Genomic DNA, 23,073 nt, shown 5'->3' on the forward strand with positions numbered 1-23,073 from the left:
TGACACCACAATATATCCTGATCATCATCTTCCCAAAATCTATCCTGACCACCTCCTCTCCAGCATTCATCTTGATAATCATCCTCCCCAAATCTGGAAGTCTTCCCTTTCTTCATCCCCTAAAGTCAATCAGCCACTGAAGCCCACTGACTCCGCCTCCTTAATATCTTCCTATCTGTACCTCTCTGTCTGTCCTCTCTTTTCTATCCAAGGCTGCTCTTAAACTCTCCTTCCCTTCTGTTGAGCCAATCAACAAATTTCTCAGAGTTGGACTCAATTCCTAGTTCCTCCACAAAACCTTCCTTGATTTATCCATCTTATGAATGCGGCACAGTTCTTATTTGTCCACTCAATATAAAACAATGATGTACAGTATCACATGCCAATTTTTGATTGTTCATTTTTTTCTCTATATATTTAGAGAAAATAATTCGCAACAGCCAAAAAGGATAAACCATTCGACATTCTCCAAACGTTTTCAGCTAAAACAAAGGAGAATTATCTAAAGCCCTAAGTATCTTCCTCCTTTTGCAAAATGTTCATTGTGCAAAGCAGGACTAGGTTCCACATATTCTACACCAATCTAACTAATGTGATGTGTGATGCAGCAATTATGAAAACACATTTTAAGGATAACACAGACACCCCTTCAGCCAGTTTCTGCTTGGTGATAAATCACTGCAAAGTAGGTTATTTTTACTTTTCTATACAAACTCCCAATGAGGTTATACCTTTTTGTGGAGAGATCCGACTTTTCTCATGGATACCTCTTTGTAATTATACACCATAGAGTATGTACGTATGAATTCTACTTAATGAGTTACTGAATTACATTTAAAAATTCCTTGTGACTAATAGCTCTATGTGGATGTCAAATATAATTTGCCCAAAACAAAAACTCTTGAGTCCTTCCTAAATCTGCTTCTCCCTCTAGTAAAGGGCACTACAATTTGCTTCAACTCCACATCTAAGAGTACTCTTTGATTTCTCTTTCCCTCAACATCCGTATCAACAACTTCTGCTAATTCTATTTCCAATGATACCTCGAATCCACCTATTTGTCTTCATCTCTAACTCTCAGGTATGACTCCCCATTCTCTCTTACATGAACTACTAAAAGAACCCCTACCAGCCAGCTCTGTTTACACTCTTGCATCTCCCTACCCCAACCAGTCTCCTTTTCCACCATATTCATCTTTTAAAAGACAAATCATGTCAAACCTTTGCTCACAGTCCTTTAACAGCTTTCCTGTGTACTCATCACAAAATCCACACACCTCATCATCATCTACAAGGGCTCAGTTGGTCTGGCCTTCCCTTCCTCCCTCCCTCCATTCTGGTCACACTGTTTCTTCTTGCTAGTCCTTCAACACACCAAGCTTGTTCTCTCCTTAGAGCTTTTGCAGTTGCTGTTCCATCCATATGGAATTCTCTCTCCTCAGGTCATTATAAGGCAAACTCATCTGGGCACTGAGATATCAGTTTGAACTGCCCTTCCTTCATAGAATATGCCCCCGACACTCCTGAATAAAGGAATTTTCTAAGTAATTCTCTATCACAGCATACTGGTTATTGTTTTCCAAAGCTTTTATCATACCATATGCTATTTTCTTGTTTATTTATGTATTTATCGCCTGTGTGACCATCAGGTTCTCTCAAGTTTGAGAAACCTAGGAGACACCCTTAGTGCATGACTCCCAGGGTCTCCATGCACCTTCAGCCCCATATAAAAATGTGGGTGGGCACAGAGCTGGGAGCCTCTGTCTTTCCTGTACTTAGGGGATGGCAGCAGGTTTCTTGCTACAGCTGAAAGTGTCTCCACGCTACAGTTCCGGTGGCAGGACTTCAGTCAAAGTCCCCCTTTGGAATTAAGCTCCATGAGAGCTGTATCCTCAGCAACTGCAACAGTGCCGCGTATGTATCTGGCATTTCATAAATACTTGCTGGATGAAATGAACACATGAATGACTTCCAGTGTGTTTTTATATTCTTAACCGAATGTGGCATGGTTTCATATTTCTGATTAGTTCTTGAATTATGATCACTGAATTACAATAATTTTTTTAAAAGCTATGTGCCCAACTTGGAATTACAGGCAAACTTAAAAGTTCAACTTATTCACTGCATCATGGCAACCCTTGGTATTGACATTACTTATGATCACTGAGCCCAGAGAGACCCCTAGAACACCCTTGTGGCAGCTGCAGAGGCTGGCACTATAGAGGCTGGCATTGCTTTTACTACTGTATCAAACTGATGTGCCCATGGTGCACTAATTTCACTTTTGTGGTGCTCAGTCTAACATATACCAAATCACTGATTAATAGGTAGCAAGGCACAGAAGTATAAACTTTGTTAAGATCAAGGTGGGATGACTTGAGGGTCATTCCCTTTATCAGACTTCTTCCTTAGAAAATACAGATCACTCTGACAAACTCTTCTGCACAAAGCCATGGCTGACTGTTACCCAGCATCCTATTTCCTTTATATTTTTGACAAACTGATTTTATGGCGATATGTTCCAAGTATTTTAGAAAACTGAGTAAAATCCAGGACCAACTCCTTTTAAACAAACGTAAGTAATACACAGGAACTTTTTCAATGCCCAGAAATTTCCAGTATTCTCCATAAGTCTGTAATACTGAAATGCCCTGCAATAACTTCCACACGTTTTTAAAAATGTTATAGCAACATTTCAAATTCATTTTCAGCATAACCACCAAAAACACAGAAATGGAGATCCATGTTTTCTCATTATGCTCTGCCAAGAATACAATTCTTCTTGCCCTATGCCCACCACTGCACACCTTAATACTATAAACTACTCAAAGAATAGTCCCTAAAATGAGGCTTTAACTAGACCATTCACCTTCCTGTAAGGGATTCGGGAGCAAGTCTAAATTCGCCAGGTCATCCATCATCATTGCATCTTACCCCTTCTTGGCTTTGCAAAATCACCCATGCCCTGCACAAGCCTCCCTCCCAAATCCCATTCTATGCCTTCTAGAGCTTATCAACAAAATCCTTTCTGCCCTTATTCTTCCCTCTGGACGTTCCCTTCCCCTTCTTGCGTAAACTGAAACCTAGGTAGTATCTGACTACTCTTTTTCCCTTGAAGTCTTCTTAAATGGGAATGGCTTTATCTCCCACATTCCATAAATCCTGGCAGGGGCATAGGTATCCTCTTTGTTCTCACTGCTACTTTCAGATCATTCTTCCTTTTCCCCTTTAAAAAATAAAACTTTGTCCACTTGAAGCATATGCAATTAGACATCACCAGCCACAAAGAGGAGTGGCATTTACCTGCAAAACTTCTGGCTCCATGTCTCTTCCCTGCTACTATTCCTTGGCATCTTCATCATTGGTAGAGGCACTTCATCCTGACTCACCTATCTGACCTCCCAGCCCTAGTGATGTTCTTCACCCCTCTTCAATCAACTACATCATCCATGGTAACTTCTAACCATCATTACAACCAATAATAACTTTGTCTTCAAGTATTCATTTCTACTTACTTCCTTAGCTATCTCACTCCAGTAATTCTTCAATCCCACTAGAACCTCCCCTCTACTCTCCATATTACTGACTCCCTGATTATGTCTCCTTCTCAGTGTAGGTTACATGGTCAATCATTACAAAGCTCTCTTATATAATTCTCAATCCCCATGACTCCCTCTCTCTCTTTCTATCAGAATGGTCAGGAAAATACCCAACCTGCAACCTCTCTTACCTACACTGCACACCTACATCAGAACTAGAGAAAATCACACAACTGTGCTGGCTGGCCTCTCTTCAAAGGCATAACCACTAACCTCAAATAAGCTGTCAGTACCAGTAGGTGACCCTACTACATTTCCCTAGTTAATTCATTTGTCCTTTCCTTTAAAGATATCTGTTTACATTTTCCTCTTTCTCTTTGATTTTCCACACTCTTTCTTCCATCTCAATGTCAGATGATGACCTTGTTTTATACTCCCCTGAGAAACAGAAACAATTTTGTTCTCCTTATTCCTCAAAGTCTTTGCTCCTGCAATCGCCCTTCTTACATTATTGGCTTTTCCTTCTTACTAGATCGTTGTGGTCATCATCCAAACATGCTGTAGTATCTCCTGTATTTTCTTAAGCTCTTCTTGACCCTACTTTCCCCTAAAACAATTACCCCTATTTTCATTACCATTTTATTACGAGACTCCTCAAGTCTTCCTACGTCTATAACTTGCACTATCATTCTACTATTTCAGGTTAGAAACCCTAGAATCATCTTTGTGTAATTTTCATCCTTCCCTTTCCTGCTAGCAGACACCGTAGGTTCTTCCATCAAAATGGTGCATATATCCATCTCTTCTTTGCTGTTTTCCTGCTGCCACTCTAGTCCAGTTTCTTGTGGTAACACATCTAAACAGCTAAAAAGCTCTCCAATGAGCCTCCTGACTGCCATTATTTCCCTCTGCTAATTCATTTTGCATTCCACCACAACCAAAGTCTGCCTGATGCTGACTTCACCATCTTCTTTCTGATTCTGTCTGTTCATAAACCCACAATAATCTCTGATTGCTCATATTACCTGGCTTAAGCTTGTTGCACAATGTTTAAGACATTTCATAATCTGGTCCTATCCTGCCTCGAACCTTTATTTCCTATTGTCCACCAACATAAAACTCTGCTCTTTCAGACCAGTTTCCCTAGTGTGTTCCATGTAAGTCATGCAGATTCCCACTTCCACATTTTCTTCTTTTGTCCATGTTGACCTCACTCCTGAAATCCATCATCATCGCTATTCTAAATTGTTTAGACTGTACCCTCCATGATACCTTATCACGCAATTCAAAATCATACTTTCTTGGCACTGAGGTCCTATAGCATTCCAAGTCTCTGTCACTATTAATGACGTGGATATTTATTAAGTATGATTTTATCACTAATTCTTTCATATACAATATATACCTGAATATAAGTACACTTTTTCCTTCAAAATTCCTTCTCAGAAAAAGGAAATCCCCTAATCCTGATTTCTCACAAGATCTCTCATACTGCCTGGTGCTTTATTTTGAATAACAAAGCACTGTTTGTAGAAGATACATTAACCTTAAATGACCTCAACTAATTCCACATTTGGATTACACAGAAGCCATCTGAAATAATAAGTTGGAAAATAACAGGTAAAGAAATTCAATCAGATACAGTAATTATTCCTGTGGGAATGATCTCAGAATTGGAAATGCTGGATCTCACAAACACCCTTTTTAGAATCACTTTAAAAATCAATCAAGTTAATCTCCACATTGCAAAGATCATAAATACATGCCTAACTAATTGCAAATGCAACTGTCCTAATTTTATGTGAAGAGATATTGGGTTTTAGGACAAAACTTCCTGTGATAGCATCATCCTTAGATTCAAAATCTGCTGCATCTCAAACAACTTAGGTGGCAGTGAAGAGGGCATGTTCAGGAGCAGGGCATTAAATGACCTGGAAGGGGGCCTGAGTAGAGATAATGATAGCAATGGTGAGGCATTCACCATTCAGGACAGTTTCCTGAAAATGTAAGAATGGCAAAAAGTAATAATTCTAAATTGCTGTATGACTTTACATGAGTTTAAATGTGTATGCACAGTTAAATTATTAACTATGTAAACAGACATGTGATCACATCATCTATATCCCTAAATGTTTACATACTGAAGTTGGCAAAATACTCTTTTATGGCAGGCAATGGGTGTGGGGAGCAAAGGGCAACTGAACAACAAAAATGAGTTAGGTAACCAATGGTATTGTTTAAGTCATGAAGTGACAGGAAAAATACTTGGTGTGGTTAGTACTAGCACTGATACTTATCAAATGCGTGGAAGCTCAGTTTCCCAATGTTCAAGTTCAAGGACTGGACTAAATGTTCTCTAGGATCCTCTGCAATTCGCAAATGTTATTTCTATTGTTTTCTACTCTATTCTTTTCTAATGACTCAGGAGCACTGGTAAATACAAAGAGAAATGTTATTTTGTAGGCTACTGCAAATTTCTTCTTCCTTACCATTTAATATAACTTGGAAACTAAGTACATTTCCAAAACTTCAGTCCTGCTTTGCTGACCTTATAAGCTTGATTTTTGGACTTTAAGAATCCTTGGTATTAGATTACCAACCATTCCATCTTACAATGACATCATTTTAGAGATAAGAGGTATATTTAAGAATGTCTCTTTCAGCATCTTTTTCCCTCAAGAAGAAACCAGGGGCTACGAGAGTTTAATGCTGCTCAGCAGCAGAACTGAGACCCAAACCCAGGCTTTACTCCTCCTGAATTCTGGCTATGAGCCATGACACCAAGCTCTGGGTACTCCACAGGAGATTACTGTGGTGATGAGTCATATTTTCAATTTCTTGAAGTGTTTTCTCAGTTGTATGTATGAATATACAAAAGTTATGGGCCATATCAGTATAATTTTCTTGTTACTTGAATGCAATTTCTGACTTTTCTCCAGAGGTGAAGTGCCTAATGATCCCTCCACGCCCTATGTGATTCCTGCCCTCCAGTAAAACCAACCTAAGCCTTCAATCATCACTGTATAACTCTCCCATTTCTGCTAAAGAGATAACTCTTTCATGCCAGATGAGCCGCATTTCTAATTAGCAGACTCTCCTCATGGAGCACCATCCTACGGTAAATCAAACGGAATGGACCTGGAGACAACAGATGCTGATCTCAAGCACACCGCTTGTGAAATCATCCATTATGCACAGGTGGCCTAGGAGGGCTGACACAGAGGGCCCCACTCACACCACTACAGCACCGCCATTCCACAGCGTCTTGGAAACACACACATGACATCAGCACCTGGTAAACTTCATGCATCTTAGTTGGGATTATACAAACTACCACTCTCTGTAAACTTCTCTTTGCCTTTTCAAGCTCAAATAGTATTACCACTCAGAGTTACATAATGGTAAGGCTTACGACTGGATGGTTAACAAAAATTAATGCTTACCTTCAATTCTCTTTAAAGCTGAAAGGCACATATCCTGACTTGGAAATTCAAAGGGATTGCTGCAGGTTCGAATGGTGTTACATTCACATTTCCCATTGATTATATTGCAGCCAGCAATAAGGTTTTCATTGCATGGTTTAAAACCAAGCAGTTGGTCATCAGTCCAGTTCTCATCTGTAAAACAATTAACAACCAGATAATGTGTGTTTGCAGCTTCATTCAAAGGCCTGTTTGAGGGCAAAAATGCACTGGGATGTCAAGATTAACATTCAATTTTGACAAATCAATTTGTGAAAGGCAGTCTGGCTGAAACTTTACAAATGAATGAAACCCAATCTCTTCATAATAACTGAGAAAACTGAAATAATAGCCATACATGTAGGCATTAAATAGCTATATGCACAAAGGTTTGAAACAAAAACCCACTACTTCTCTTATGTGTTATTACAACAACAATTCAGATGCCTTTAAAAATGTTTAATATCAAATAAAGATTCCTGGGTTTTTTCATGTTCAATACAATTACAAGAGTCACATTTGTCAATCTACAAAATTATTTTTTAAAAAGTTCTGTTTTGGCCAGGCACAGTGGCTCATGCCCGTAATCCCAACATTTTCAGAGACCAAGGCAGGGGGATTACTTGAGCCCAGGAGTTCATGACCAGCCTGGGCAACACAGTGAGATCCAGTCTCTACAAAAATAAAAAAAACCTAGCTAGGCATGGTGGTGCATGCCTGTGGTCCCAGCACTCAGGAGTTTGAGGTGGGAGGATCACTTGCCCAGGAGGTTGATCACCCCACTGCATTCCAGCCAGGGAAACTGAGTGAGACTCTCTTTAAAAAGCTAATTTTTTACTCTATTGGTAGGGACTGACTTTAGATTTAAAACAGCTCTTCAACTTACTACATTAAGGCAGCTAATAATCAACAACAAAAATCAGACACCACCAAAAGAGTCACAGTGGAGGGGATCTCCTCTAATGCATTTGGGGACAGACTGGTAGTATCCATCACTACCAACCCAAAGTCAGAAACGACAACAAAACTAAAGGCCTGCAGCTCAGTGACAGGCTGAGGTAACTGAATACTGAGGCTGAGACCAAATCAGGTTCTGATCAGGGAATGGAGCAGACCACAACAAATAAAGTACCTTTTAAAATCAGCTATTTTTTGGCTCAGCTCCAAAAAAATGCAATGAATATGACAGAATCATATGCAGGCTCAATTCTTAATATTCCTCATAGTTGAAACATCTCATAGGAAATTAGACTATCTATGAATCCTTGGGCCATTACATGGGTTTTTCCCACACTTAACATTATCTTTAACAGATACTTTACCCACCTGAAATGGGTACTGCCTGTTGCATAGTAAACATGTTTCTGATAAGCATATCTGAAGAGAATTTTTTAAAGTACTTGAATTTAAGAAACCTTAAACCTCTTGCTCAAACTAAGGCAGGTATAAATGCCATCTTAAGAATCTGTTTTTGGCTGGGAGTGGTGGCTCATGCCTGTAATCCCAGCATTTTGGGAAGCCGAGGCGGGCAGATCACCTGAGAACAGCCTGGCCAACATGATGAAACCCCATCTCCATTAAAAATACAAAAATTAGCTGGATGTGGTGGTGCGCGCCTGTGGTCCCTGCTACTCAGGAGGCTGAAGCAGGAGAATTGTTTGAAACAGAGAAGCGGAGGTTGTAGCGAGCCAAGATCGCGCCACTGCACTCCAACCTGGGCAACGAAGTGAAACTCCGTCTCAAAAAAAAAAAAAAAAAAAAAGTACAAACGAATGACTCTGTTTTTATAGGGTTAGCTTTTATTGCTGGCATCACTGCTCAGCGCATAAGTGAGACAAAAGTCTGCTCTCCCGGACTGAAATAAATAATTTTCTCATCAAGCGGTCTTTACAAGAATGTCATTTACTACATAAAGAGCTTCAGGGCGGTCCTTTGAAAAGGGAGAATAGAAAATCTCTTGTGTTTTGATTTCAGGAGATCAGGCTCACTTATTTGATCAAAGCCTCAGCTTTTAGTAAAATGATTATCTTTCGGATTTGAAGTTTATACCGACACACAATTTATGTTTTAAAATTTGTTCTCCTATTTAGCCTATATTTGGTCCTAGAGAGAGAGAGAGAGACAGAGAGACAGACAGAGAGAGAGAGACAGAGAGACAGACAGAGAGAGAGGAGGGGAGAGAGAGAGAAGCAATACACACACACATATAACATATACACACAAAGGTACATTCCTATCTTCAAGTCAACAATGAAATTACTAAAGTACTCTGAAAGGAAAATCAGAAAAAGAATACCATATTGAAAAAATTCAACATAGAAAAGAAGGTGATATTTGTCTTCAGTTATAATAAAATGTGCGTCCAAGTGATTTCTTATCTGTTTAACTGTTAACATGCTAGTAGTACTAGCATTTTACTATAGTTGTCAGATTTGCCATGGAGGAATTTTTGTAACTACATATGCAAATTTGTAACTGAAAGACAGTTTAGCCCTAGGAATTAAAAGAACTTGTAAGAAATTCCAGTAACATTTGAGCTATTGAAAAACTCTGTGTATCTGTCCTCCTTTCCTTCATAGTTTTAAGAGGAAACCTTTATTACTGTTCTTATAAATACGTGCAGTTACTGAGTTGATTCTACTGCAGAATTTTTTCCACAATAAACATCCCTTCCCACCATTCTAATTGGAACTCCCTGAAGACACCACTCTCCTGAACTACCACAATGTCTTCTAACCTGGCTCCCTGCCACTATTCTCTTGTCACTCCACCTCACTCCCCACAATGTCCCCAGATCCATCTTCCTCAAAAAACAAACCTGGCCAGTAATTATCTCTTGGCAACAAGAAAATGTCCCAGCTTCTTACTGTAGAATATCAGCTTCTTCATGGCATGGCTTGTAGCTACTTCTGCAGACTCGTCTTTCACCAGTCCCTCTCACATCCTAATGTTCTAGGCACACTGAGGCTCTCACCACAAACCTGCAGGAACTGCTCCCGTGCTTTACTCGGAGTGTCGTCCACCTGGAATACCTCCTTCCCTTCTTCCTCTGATATCTCCTGCTCATCCTTCAAAACCTAGCTCAGATGTCACCTCTTTCGAGAAGCCTTCTCCACCTGCCCCAGGAGAAGAAGGTGCTCCATCCTCCATGCTCCCACAAACATCTGCACAGACCTGTTGGCCCCTACCATAGTGGTTTTATGTAAGCCATAATTCCCCAGCAAAGAAGCCTCACATATGTATATACATACACCTATGTATATACATACACCTATGTATATACATACACCTATGTATATACATACACCTATGTATATACATACACCTATGTATATACATGTATTATACATATGTGTGTATATACACAGACACATACATGTCACTGGTATGGTCAATGCAGTTGTATCTTTAACAAAAAAGTGCCTAATTAAAAAATGATTAAAAATAGATATATACACACACACACATATACACAAAACATCACAAGGAAAACTATGCTTCAAGATATAATAAAGAACCTGTTTAAACAACACAAATCCTGTTTTAAAAGCTTACTATTACAGCACTGTATGAGGTACACATTTCAAAGAAATGCTTGGAATACTGGGCGCATTTCTCAGTAGGCATCACCTATCATTACTCTCCTCCTCCACCGTTCAGCTCTAAGACTTCAACCTCTTATTACCTGGCTGGCATCAACAGTCCTTCCATGCAGCCCATCTCACAGCCAACTGGTTTTCACTGCCAGATGCTTTTCTCTGCCACCCCACAGGAAGACCATTTCCCCCAAATCTGGAATCAGAACTAAAAGGCCTCTGATGAGGCCGCTGCCCCCTCGCTGTTTTCTGCTGCTTTCTCAGCAGAAGTTTCCAGGCAGCAGCAGCAGACTCACCTGAAGATGCTCAGGTGAAGGTGACCATCCCCCTCAGAAACACTGCTGCCACTATGTCCAGACAGGAAGCATCTCTGACTCTAAAGCTAACAACATCTGAGACACTTTTATTTTCTTTTTTTGAGAGTAAACTCCTTCAGCTTTCTGCCTGTTCCTAATCAATACTTTGTTTTTCTTCGTGGGAAACAGTTTCCTTAGCAACCACTGCTTCATAGGATCAAGTACAACATGCTACTGAGACAAATGCTTTTCTGGTATTACAGAACACTACATTTTAAAATAATTTAACAAAATCAACAAGGACTGAAAGCAAAAATGTAATGAGCTTTGATTATAGAAATCAAATCTGAGCCCAAGAGTTCTGTTAACAGCATTTGGCAAATTATGTTTTAAAATCTCTCTTTTCCTAAGTAAATCCACATACACACCACAAGAATCAAGGTTCTCATTCTCTAACACAGTTCCTGGTTTCTCCTTGGACTGATCAGGAAAAAAAAAAAGTTAAAAACAGAGGTACTGGTCTTTAACAATATGAAGTAGGTTTTTTCCCGGTACCCTAAACGTGACAAGATGTAGTCTCCTCGCCTGAAAGGTCAAGACAACTGAGGTTACCTCTGCAAACGTATTTTTAAGTTTATAATTTCTGCAAGATACCAAATTAGGATATTAGATAGGGTACTTTCTCTAAGTATAAAATAGAGAAACCTACTAATTTCATAAATTCAAATTCACATATGTTCAAATATGTCTAATACTGAGTACTACAGTGAAGTGCCAGGTGTATTAAACTGCTAAACCAACACTTCCACTTGGATGTTCCAAAGACATCTTGAAATATATTGCTTTTTCTCATGACAAGCTCTGTACTTCAGTATGCAGATGAATTACTTTATGTGTATTTCCCATTTCATCCCACAGAACATTAATCAGATGTGTAATTGAGGGCTGAAATGTAATCAACTTAATAATTTGTATTGCTTTGATCAAGGGCATTCAAGGAAACTAATTTTTATTTTCTTATTTTGTTCAATTACTTATCATTTTGCTTTACTGAAAGTACACGGTGAATACACAATAACTGACTAGCACAATTTGGTGCCACAACCTCTATTCATACTAAAGTATCAGGAGTTTTATGTACCATTTTTTTTTTTCACCATTAGTACAAAATGGAAAAAGAAAAAAAAGCAAATAAAATGTTAATACTATTACGGAAATAGTTTTGACCTGATGTACCACCCGCAAAGAGCTTGGGGCTCCTCAGGAGTCTGTAGCCCACACGTTGAGAACTGCTGTTCTAAAGAGCACGTCCTGCAGGTACACCTGGGCCAAGGAGTAACAAAGAATGCTGGGTAAGTCTTCTAGCAGTTACCGTGGACCCATAAAAATGAATGTTTCTTTAATGTGATTTAGCTAATATGTAACTGGTAAATAGGAAAATGGTGTCAGTATAATACAGATGTTCTGCTGGTTCTCATGTGATTTTTTCCCAGCACATTAATGTTCCAAAAAAAATCAAAAGTGGGCCAGGCGTGGCGGCTCACACCTGTAATCCCAGCACTTTGGGAGACTAAGAAAGGCAGATGACTTCGCCCCAGGAGTTCGAGACCAGCCTCGGCAACATGATGAAACCCTGTCTCTACAAAAGACACAAAAATTAGCCGGGTGTGGTGGCGCATGCCTGTAATCCCAGCTACTTGGGAGGCTGAGGCATAAGAACTGCTTGAACCTGGGAGGTGGAGGTTGCAGTGAGCCAAGGTCGCACCACTGCACTTGAGCCTGGGTGACAGAGCAAGACTCTGTCAAAAAAATAAATAAATAAAAATAAATATCAGGAGCAAGTTTTCTCACAGTTAAGTCTTACCAGTATATGGAAGACCTGAAGAAAAGGCTGAAAATTTTGCTTAAATTCCTTTCTTTAGTGCAAGAAATGACTGCTCTGGTGGTTAAAATGTCCTCTGTATTAAACTATCTGGGGAAACTGCAAGTAGAAATGAGAAGCCTGGAGACACTTGCCCCCGTAGTTAAAAAAAAAAAAAAGAAAAAAAAGAAAAACCACAATGATGAAGAAACTACTGCATGTTATGTTTAATTCTGATAACACTGTTCTACAGGCAAAGTAAACATCTTCAACATCCCATGCCCGGAAAGGAGGCAGAATGCACTTCGGAGTATGGAGGACTGCAGAGGATGAGCTACCAGTGAGCCAGGTGCAAATAAATGCCAGGGGCAGCTTACCTGGGCCAGTATTTTCATTTGAGTTCTTATTGTTTGCATTTATCCTCTATGCACACAGTTGCATAGGTCTTAAGTGGCCTTCTCCAACCCTATTTTTTCCCAACAGCTCTCTTATTTTTAGTGTAATGAATGATTTTGCAGAATATGAGTAGGTTTTTTTATTTGCTTTACAAGAGTGAACAACATATGTTGCCAAGGCAGAAAACACCTGTACTTCCAATAGCTACATTCAGTCTTGTCCTGGACTTAAGTCTTTCTCCTCTAAGAGTATCTTTCAATATTCTTGGTGATGCCTGAAATTCTTTCCTTCTACATTTGACATGAAAGATTTTCAACGCAAAGACTAGTTGGAGAGAAGTTTCCATCCTGAGGGCAGGAAAGTGGGCACTGAGAAAGATACGAAGGATGAGGCCTCTTACAAGATGTATGGAGGCATAACCAACACTAGATTTGTGAAGCAGCAGCTCCAGGGGATACAGATCCCCTGTGCTAAGGAGCTACAGGAACCAGCTGTGGCAATACCAGCTTTGAGTGGTCCTGGATTCAACCTCTATGCCCTTCAACATATCTTTCCATCTGCTTGCTGGTGTCTGAAATTCCACTAACATGGAAAAAAACATTTCAGGTATGAGTGCACTTACTGGACAAAGTATTGTGTGTTCATATGAAATTTCTGCCAACCTGAAGGTGGAAAGCATTTGTATACTCAGATTCTTACCATTTCCACCTAGTATCTGTTTAGGTTAATAGAGTTTACTCCAAACCAAGAGCACCCCATTATATGGCAATCCACTCACCAGAAATATGCTATAGCAGATATTAAAAAGCAAGAAACAAATTCACAGTACATACTCAGAAGCTCACAGTAATGGAATTCTGTTGGCAGAAGAGAAGCTTCTGGGAATATATATCAAATTAATTCTCCAGCTGTTCACATATCCCTGTGGCTACAGGAAGATGCAAATAGCTAATACTGGCATCTCTTTTCATGCCAGCCTAGAAACTCCAGTGTAATGTAAAATTGCTGCTCTTAACTCCCCCAGCTCCTGGCTGGCTGTTATCAGGCATTCAGTTCTGCTCGAGGAGGAATCGAATACAGTCTGCTTTCATTCTCTCTGCTTCAAGCTTAAGGCCTATGTACCCAAAGCTGGCGCTTCCTTCTCCTTCTCTTCCTTGTGCTGTAATCAGTGCAAAGCAGGAAGGGCAAATTTATGGTTATCAGTAGAAATGACTCATGTTACAAAAATGTATTTTACAGACATTTCTACAAAGTGAAACAATTTTAAGCATATGTAACTATAAACCAGAGTGGACAAAGCCTGAATCTTTCAAACAATGGAATACTAAAGTGTGGACACAATTTTTCGTTGAAGACTAACTCTTAAACTGATGCAAACATCTAAATGTATAACAAACAAGAACACTGATTTGTATTATGTCCAAGTGAGGAATTCACTGAAAAACAAGCAGCACTGATCCAATATACTAAATCAACTTACAGCAAAATATTTGTTAATAAGCATATGTCCCTTTGCTACACTTTCCATCATACACCTCAGCAATACAACTAACAAGAGAAGCACCAGTTTCATGTTTCGTGAAACAAGGAATAAGGACGGGAGAAACTGGGGCTACAGGACACAACTCTCCTATTTCACAGTGCTGCCTAACCTAGGAGCCATCTTAAACTGTATACGGAGAAACAACCCAGTGGGGGATGGTGTAATGGAGAGGGCCCTGGCCCAGGAGACCACAAAACTGAGCTCTGTCACTCATTCACAGCAGGACCCTGAATAAGGCATTTAGCTCTCTAAGCTCCAATTTTTTAATTACAAAAAGGACATGGAATGGATAATTCATGAGGCCCCTTTAGACTTTATCCTGATGTTTGATTCTAGCATCTTTATTGAAATTGTACAATGCTAACAATTTATTGGGAACAGTGCCAGAGAATCACATGCCTATGGCAGTCATAATTTAAATTTATTTATTTATTTATTTATTTATTTTTTGAGACGGAGTCTCGCTCTGTCGCCCAGGCTGGAGTGCAGTGGCGCAATCTCGGCTCACTGCAAGCTCCGCCTCCCGGGTTCATGCCATTCTCCTGCCTCAGCCTCCCGAGTAGCTGGGACTACAGGCGCCCGCCCCTGCGCCCGGCTAATTTTTTCTATTTTTAGTAGAGACGGGTTTTCACCATGGTCTCGATCTCCTGACCTTGTGATCCGCCCACCTCGGCCTCCCAAAGTGCTGGGATTACAGGCGTGAGCCACCACGCCCGGCCCATAATTTAAATTTAAAGTAATGTTCCATTACCAGACCAATTTGACTTCGTTTTGAAAACAAAGTCACTATGCAGAGTAAGGCAAGCCAAAGGTCTTTTAATGTAATGAACATCACTTTCCAGGACCTTTCCAGTATCTTCATCTTAGAGGATTCACTAGCTGAGGTCTCAGTAAATCTCCTCATTTAATAAAACAGGATTGGCTATGAACTGACAATTGTTGAAGCACTCTGTCATGACGCAACTGTCTCTACTTCTGTATGTATTTGGAAGTTTCTATAATAAAAAGATTTTTTAATGTGAGGGGTTTATAGGAAACTTACCAAATACTTAAAAATGAAGAACAATGGAAGCACCATATGTCAACATTGATGGGGACACAGTTAAGACAGTGTTTAAAGGGAAATTTCACAGGGCATAAGGCAGGTGAAAAAAAAAAAGAATGAACTAAGCATCCAACTCCAAAAAAGAGCAACAGAGCAAGTTCAAAGAATCAAGGAGGATGGAAATAATAAATCTACGGAGAAAATAAAAGCAACAAAAACAGTTAACAAAATTAAAAAACTGGTACTTGAGAAAGATTATTAAGACATCTTATAAATGGCTTTTGATGAATAGTCTCACACAGCATGTTAATTCATCCAGATACTTTGATGTATATTATTTCAATCACTTTCTCTTTTGAGGTTTTATCAGGAAGTTACTCAAAGTTAGACACTGAATGGCTCCATTTCTGAAATTTTTTGAATAACCAAGGTAGGTATTTAATGCACATTTACATGTTTTCCTAGCTGCAGTTAGTCTGACTGCACTCTGTGGCACAGAACTTCACTCTCTTACATTCCCTCTGCTTTAAGAGTAAAATCCAATAGTTTCCAAGGAAAATCTCAGGTCTTCTCCCCTGGTTCATGTTTGTGCTGTGCTAGATCAGCCTTCTATTCAGGCACAGGCCATGATTAAGCAACGCAGCTGTCTCTGAACTTGAATGTCCAATAAAAAAATGTAACTCCATGTTTATCCAGCTTCAAAGGATATCAATTTTCAGTTATCACACACACTCTTACTTAAAAAATCAATAAATCTTGTTTGAGGAAAAAAGTAGGAGAAATGTGTAATTATTCCCTATTTGATCTCTTCATCAGGATACTCTAAAAAAGGCATCCTTGGATTAAGCCAGGTCATTAGCTGTCTCTTACATACCTGGTTCAGAGTGTTTTATCCTCCTACGGAGGTGCTTTAAAGTAAATAATACCCAGCAAGGGGTGTTAAGGGAACAGCTCAATCAAACTTCTTAAGGCTATGGAGTTGCAAAGCAATGGTCTACAAAATGAAGTCCAACGTGCAGTCATTTGAGTCCCTGACATGGAACAACGCAAAGCCAGTATAGACTTGATCCCAGCAAACTTCTTCAACCTCATCTCTGCCATGCCTCCCTCTTCCTCCAGTAAGAGTGACTATGAATTGCATGAATGTCCCATGTTGTTTCATGACATTCATGGCTGTTCTCTCTAACTAGAAAGTTACTTCTCTTCATCTGCACTGGAAACTCCTCCTCAGTGGTTAATACTTTCTTTAGATTTCCCCACTCTATAGGGACTGAATTAAATATGATTTCCAATGTAGGACTTCTACTGCATATCTATTAAAATTACTTCACTTACAGCAGCACAATGAAATTGTTCATCTAATCTCCTTTACCAGAAATGGGTTCTTTGAAACTAAGGATCTACTTTTTACTCTTCATCACTGAACTATCATATGGCTTAGCAAATAGTAGCTTAGCAAAAGAAATACCTGCAGAAGGAATAAATAGGGATAGGGAGGACAAGCACATGAATTTAATCAAAGCGATGTGAATCTTTGAGCGGCAAACTTTTTCTGGAAAGTAACTTTGTTGGTAGAGGAAGAAAAGTCAATTATTTAGAAATAACAGAGAAACATCTTTGGATCTCAGCCTTCCTACATGTGAAATATTAATATTCAAGTTTTCTTTTAACCTCAATACTATATTAAGCAACACTTCCACAAATCAATATTTATGGCATGTCGAATGAGTGAATGGATATGCCTCAACCATGTTAGATAAATAAATAATAACTTAAATAATAAACTTTTAATCTCCCTTTCTGCCACTTCTGTATATTATAACAATAATTAGATAATGTGACACACGTTAATGCTTCTTGCCAGAATGTGACTTGAGGACATGAATAATGCACAGTACCATTTTATAAATATTAATGGATGCTCTAACCTAAAATCTGTTAGTCAAATCACCAAGAGTAAACCAGAAGACTAGGTATGGGAATTGCACACATCCAAAAGTGTGAACTACTAGAGTGAAAAGAAATGTGACCAGACCTTCTAACAACTAAATATGGTGCTCTGAAAATAAGCACTTTGAAGGATACACATTTTTCATTATACTAGGTGAAGAGGTAGCACAGATAATAAAGCACATTTCACCCTCTAAGACTAATCTTCTGATAACAGCTAACACTCACAGAGCACTTTCTATGTGCCAGAGACTGGAATAAGCACTCTCCACGGATTAATCAGTTTTACTGAGGAGGGAAGCTGAGTAACCTAGGTCTGAATCCCATATAGGCTGTCACCCAGCAGGGGACATGAGGAGCTGAAGAAACAGGAAAGTGAGGTAGTCAAAGGCTGCGTAAAATTTCAAGTTCATGTCAATCTAGAAGACCTGAGCATCAGGGAAAAGAAAGGCAGGAACACCACTAATTCTCCCATCTGACTCTGGTGAGGTCCATCTCCAGTAATATGGCCTGGAGACCCCTGCTGATGGTCCCTGAACCACAAGGACAAGCAGAGGCCCCTCTATGACACCTTGCAGCCAAGACAAACAGAGTTGCAGAAGCACCTTTGGAGCCATCAGAACAGAAAACCCACCAATAGAAACATGATGTCAACTAATCTATCATCCAGGAAAACAGAGGTTCTTTGCTAAGACCTTCATACACAGCAATACTCCTGAAAAGCAAGTAATAGTTTTTAAAAGGTGTGATGATCTGGAAGTAGCAATAAGGAATCTTTTCAGGATAATAACTTTGTGAAATCAGCAAGCAATCATTTTTGCAAGGGATATTTTTACAAATCAACTTCAGCACTGCTGTGTACTTTACCTTAATAATTTACCTGAAGTCTTCAAAATAAACCAAGTGGAAGATAAATGAAAGAGTGACATAAATTCCAACAATTATATTACTGATCCTTGCCATTAACTCTAATACTGATCTACAAAGAAATATCTTCCCTAAATATCTTGCCTAAAAACCCAAACCTTTGATTTTTTTTTTTTTTTTTTTTTTTTGGTGAAACAAGATTATGTTTGGTCTTATTTATTCCTACTACACAGTCCAAGAATCTGGTTATCCCAGCAACAAAACTAAATTTGCTAGCAATATTCAATGAACTTTGCTTCATACGTACGGCGTACCATTTCCTAGTTGCCCAGTTTCATCTTAAGTGAAAGTCTGGCATGTATGTCAAAACCTTTTTTTCTTAAAACATCATTAAGATCCACATGGTTAGTGTATGTTTAGGTGGACAGTAGTGCTATAAATTAGAAATAAGAATCAGAGAGACAACTGCGGCCTATTAAGAAACCTCGCAGGGACTGATCCACTGATTTTAAAGGCATCAAGTCCTTGAAATCCATTTTAAAACTCTTCAGAAAGAAGCAAATATAAATTAGGGGACAATGAAAAGCAGGACTCTTGCCTTAGGCCATATCAAGAAATGAATATGAACACCTTGGGTGGACTATGATTTACACAGCAGCGATCTGATCTCTAACATTCATGGGAAATAAACCAGACAACTATAACAAGAACACAAACATTAAAAAGTCTTAAGAACATGTTTGAAAAACATATTTACACATTTCTTACAAAACTGGAGTTTCCTTTGTGTAGCATCTTACCTCTATACCTAACAGACACTCAGCTCTAAGTCACTGGGTCCTCACTTTGGAGGTCCCAGAGATGACAGCACAAGCTGTATCTATAAATCTACGATGGCACTCTCCTGACCACAGGGTCAGGTCTGACCCCTCACACTGATAAATTAGGCCTGTGCCTAGCCCTAGCTGACCTTCCAGTTACCTCCCACTGTGCAGACAGCTGCTCTTCCCCTCCCCGGCTACTGCGGCCTCAAGGCTTTGGCACTTGTGTTCCCTCTGTCTGGAACATCCTACTCCAGGTGCGCGCATGGTTCACTCCAGCACACCTTCAGGTCTTCAATCAAACTCAACTTCCGGCAAGACTTTGCCAGACCATTAAAACTGCAAACAAGACACTACTGTGGCCGCCTCTGTCCCCTTTCTCAGCTTTATTGTTCTCCGTAGCACTTCTCTCCTCTTGTATGCTGTATGTTTTCCTTACTAATTTGGCTGATTCTATCAGAAAGCTCCAGTTGGTAGGAATTTTTGTCTTGTTCACTGCTGTATCTTCTGCACCTGGAAGAGGGCTCAGCACATAGCAGAGCCTCCATAAATATTTACTCAATCAGCTGATTTCCTGAGTATGCTATGCACGTTCACTCCAATGGGCCTTTACGGATCCCACTGCTCTGCTTAGGAACAGTTTTATTTCCTCCTGTCTACCCTAGAAAGGTGCTACTACCGTACCGTGCCCAGCTTAAATATGTTTTCTTCAAAGAAGTCTGATTTTCAATTTTTTCCCACCCATCCCTCTCTCTTTCTGGCACACCCACCCCCAGCACTTCCCTTATTCTAAGGAATTGCTGAGCTTCTTGGGAGCAGAAACTGCTTCTCTCATTTCTACACTCACTCTGCTGAACACACGGCAGGCCCCAATATCCACTTGCTGAAGTAAATGAACGGTAAACCTGAGTAAGTGACTGCTCTATGAGGTAACTAATACTATTCTCTACTAACAACACTGCATGGAAAAAAAGAAGCAGCTTTAAAAATGTTCTGTAGGTATCAAAGTTTCAGGTTTGTTTATTTGCTACTTCTGCATTCACATTTAAAATCTTTTGGGAATGGCTGAGATGCAAATAAATAAACTTTATAATAATTCAGGCCTTCCAAGGACTAGGAAGCAGGTAACTTTCAGGTATTTTAAAACACAGCAATGTCAAAGTTAACGAAAAATTTTTTACAGATTTTTACATTTCAAATTAGAACACACATAGGTATAAACATACACATGTAGAAAATAACTTGCTTCCAAAAGAAAATGTAAATAAAACAGGTATGCATCACTCAGTCCTTTTTCCATATGCTACAGCAATATGTATTCCCATATGCAGTTAAGTATGTGGATTTTTCAAGACCATGATTCTGTCATGTTATTCTATTTAAAGTTGGCGTTTAGAGTAGAAAAGAAGTCTCAAAAAAACTACCCAAATGACAAAGCTCACAATTTGTGGAAATACCTCTAATTACTATTTTATTAGCTTCAATACCCATTTCAAGAACTAACAGCTTTTAGGATATAAAAAGAAAATACCAAACGCAGATAATTCCCAAAGGATGCTTTGATCACATCCATATCCTATGTAACGAACAATAATGATCACCAAGTTTCAAAGGATTAGAATATACAGAGATGCACAGCTTTAAACTTATGTGTATGTGCCTGTTCTTTCCATTGTTAATTCCATTGTTTTGAACTTCCAATTTATGGAAGACTGGAGGTTCTCAAGGCAGACCAGAAGATGCACCCCTTAAGCCGGGAGACACAGGCCGACGTAGCTGCAACACTGCCTGCAGCATCACAATGGGCCTCACCTGGTGTCTTTCTCATTAACCGGGGGAAGGAAAGGGGTGCTGCACACCTGGGCTGGTAGGCCCAATAAATTAGTGCCATAACCATGATATTTCTACTTAGCACCAGGGCCACTATTCCTACGACTTCATATAATGTCCTGTGAGAAGAGAGGAAAGGACATTACCACCCTTGCTTCAGACAGGATGTGCGGCATGGCCACGGAGCACTAATGATCATTCAAGACTACCCTGGGCACAGAAGTTAATTTACTCAGCACAGAGAGATTCCAGCTGCGCAGGAAACACAAGCCCTTCAGGTACGGCAGCAGTTAGGATCGCTCTCCACTTAAAACAGGTGTTTCAGAAACAGACTCTGCCTATAGTTTCTATTCCTTTCCCACGAGCATGGAATTTAATTTTAAACATCCCCAACGAAAAGCTAGCTTGCCAACACGCGCAGTTTGGAAACAGCAATGACCTGCTAGTGGTTCCACAAGGGTTTGCTGAGGCGGTTCCAGGCCCTGGTTCTGCATCCTGATTCTGCGAAAGGCTTTAATTGGGAGGAAGCTGAGGATACAAAGTTCCCTAATCCTGGAGAGGAGCAAGGAGCTGCTGGGCATATCATCACCCTGAGGCTCGTCCTCAGGATTTTCTGAAAACCTCTTCGAGGGAGGTAACAGACCCAAGCGTGGTCCAGGTGGGTTCACCAATGACAGAAAACAGAAAGGGACAGGTGAGTAACAGTCGGCCTCACACTTGCATGTGCACCCACCCCTTTCACTAATCCCAGTGACTCTATCTTTGCCAAAGCTGAGCATGTTAAAAAGCACTGGGGTTTCCAAACGGGGTGTGCTTTACTCTAAAATAAAAATGGCACAGAAGGTTTTTTTTTGAGATGAAGTCTCACTCTATCATACAGGCTGGAGTGCAGTGGCGCAATCTAGGCTCACTGCAACCTCTGCCTCCTGGGTTCAGGCAATTCTCCCGCCTCAGTCTCCTGAGTAGCTGGGATTACAGGCACGAGCCACTGCACCTGGCTGGAAGTTTCTTTAGGAGGGTCTTTCCTGCTAACATACTTGGTTTCTGAAGTGAGAAGTGCGTCTAGTTCACACAGTCACTGGACATTCCTTCTCTCATCCATCACCTTTGTCCTCTCCTACTACAATTTCCTCTGCATTCTGGCCTGCTCCTCCTCCTTCCCCTCACATCCTTTCCTCCTCACCCCAACTGCTCTGGCAGCTCACCTTCCTGAGCCTGGCTCTGCCAGAGGTCCCCGGCCACAGGCCTGGTCTGAGGAAACCTACAGGCTCCCTGCCCTGCCAGCCCCGCCCCCAGCGTGGGAGTCTAGTGGGAACTGCCTGTGGGGCTGCACTGGGCAGCATTTCCTTTCCCTCCATCCCACCTCAAGGCCATGGGGCACTCCCTCCCCCTCCCCCGAGTCCTTCCTGTTTCCCAGGCCAGGTCCATCCAGGACACTCAACTGCCAGGGGTCAGAATGCCACATTCCAGTGGCTTCACACCACCACTGGGAGGGCTCTAGATTCCTGTGTGGGGGGTAGGGGCAGGGGCAAGAAGGCGGGCAGGGAGGCTGGCAGGGAAAAGTCCAGCAGAGGCTGATCCAGCCCACTGTTATGTATTCTGGGACAAAGTCATGGGGCAAGGAGAGCAGCGGGGGGCCCCAGGAGTTCCCTCCAGAGTGGGCAAGAGAAAGCTCCTTGACCTCTTTGGGTTAGGCAGGAAAGAGAGGCCATAACCACAGACACGGTCAAAATTTTTTTTTTTAAATAAGAGAACATGACAAACTTTTATGGGTCTCAGTTCCTTAATCTGTAAAATCAGGCTGGCCTAAAGGTGCTTTTCTGAAGAAACTTCCAATGCCACAGTTCTGATTCCTGGTGTGGCAACAG

General features: G+C 40.4%; 1 protein-coding gene across 10 annotated transcripts in view; it reads right to left on the reverse strand.

Annotated features, from left to right (window-relative positions):
* The window catches only part of CRIM1 (cysteine rich transmembrane BMP regulator 1), a 197,647-nt gene that overhangs the window by 149,016 nt on the left and 25,558 nt on the right, over positions 1 to 23,073 (reverse strand). For 4 of the 10 annotated variants that reach the window (XM_005576141.4, XM_074011966.1, XM_045369504.3 and 1 more), the window contains exon 2: positions 6,983 to 7,156. The exons of 5 other annotated variants lie outside the window; for them this stretch is intronic. In XM_005576141.4, coding sequence (XP_005576198.3) covers positions 6,983 to 7,156 — 174 coding nt within the window. Of the gene's footprint in view, positions 1 to 6,982; positions 7,157 to 23,073 lie in introns of those variants that run through there. One more of the 10 variants, XM_074011970.1, reaches the window with a different exon arrangement.

Source organism: Macaca fascicularis, chromosome 13, assembly GCF_037993035.2.
Source record: "Macaca fascicularis isolate 582-1 chromosome 13, T2T-MFA8v1.1".
NCBI lineage: Eukaryota > Metazoa > Chordata > Mammalia > Primates > Cercopithecidae > Macaca > Macaca fascicularis.